The sequence below is a fragment of the Loa loa genome (genome assembly GCF_000183805.2).
Source record: "Loa loa unplaced genomic scaffold supercont3.759, whole genome shotgun sequence".
NCBI lineage: Eukaryota > Metazoa > Nematoda > Chromadorea > Rhabditida > Onchocercidae > Loa > Loa loa.
In genome coordinates, this window is record NW_018108939.1 from 10993 (window position 1) to 11877 (window position 885).

At 35.4% G+C, this 885-nt stretch overlaps 1 protein-coding gene across 1 annotated transcript; it reads left to right on the top strand.

The window, feature by feature from the left end:
• Positions 1-262: 262 nt before the first annotated feature.
• On the top strand, positions 263-653 carry LOAG_18965 (hypothetical protein; the record flags this gene model as incomplete). The annotated part of the gene is made up of 2 exons (XM_020451626.1): positions 263-385; positions 489-653. 2 exons carry the CDS (start codon positions 263-265, stop codon positions 651-653), a joined length of 288 nt encoding a protein of 95 aa, XP_020304576.1.
• Between the last annotated feature and the right edge of the window lie 232 nt (positions 654-885).

The following is an 885-nucleotide window of genomic DNA, read 5'->3' on the forward strand; positions in this document are numbered from 1 at the left end:
CAATATTCGAATAATGCACGTTCAAATGGCTGACGGTAAGAGTAACCTAGCAATCATGCCATATGAGCAGTTTACATGGACAATAATGTTACAATGTGGTAGGGATGGTTATTGGACAAATATATGTGTGGATAAATTTTGATTAATCTTTTACTGTATTCCTGGGCAGTTCACTTAAACTTATTAAGTAAGCAAAACTACAGTAATGAGCTGGAAGTTTATAATGATTTATTCAGTCTGTCATGTTGATTTTTCAGCAAATATGGCTTACGTTAATGTACAAGGCCCAAATCTGCCAACTTTGGCAGATTTGAAAAATCATCTTCGCGAAGAGCCGCTGTACCTCCAAGTATTGGAGAATTATTTGCGAAATGCGGCGCATTTAGTATGTTTTTCTTTCTTGATTTTGAATTGAATTCAGGTTACAGTAATATTTAATTTGTTTATTGAATTTGTCGTTAGCTTTAACAGGTGTGATTTTTTTTTAGATTAATGATTTGAGAGCGAGGCTGGAGAGAAATGAGCTTGAAGCTCATAATAATATTCCAACAGTTGCGGTCCCAAGGGCGGACTTAGGACATCGCGCAAGTCCTCCGCCAACTCAGGAGCAACTAACAAATGGATGGAAAATTATGCAAAGTAAATCAACTTAAGAAAAAAGCATGCAATGCCAGTAAAAAGAATAAACAAATAAGTAAAGTGAGTGAAAAAGCATGCGAAACGAAAGTCAAGAAAAAAGCATGCGGTGTCAGTAGTAATAATAAACGAATAAGTAAAGTAAGCGGAGAAGGATGTAAAGCAAAGTAAATCAAGTTAAGAGAAGGGGATGCAATGTCAGTGAAACAATAAACAAATAACAAAAAGTAGAGCGGAAACTCAAAATTG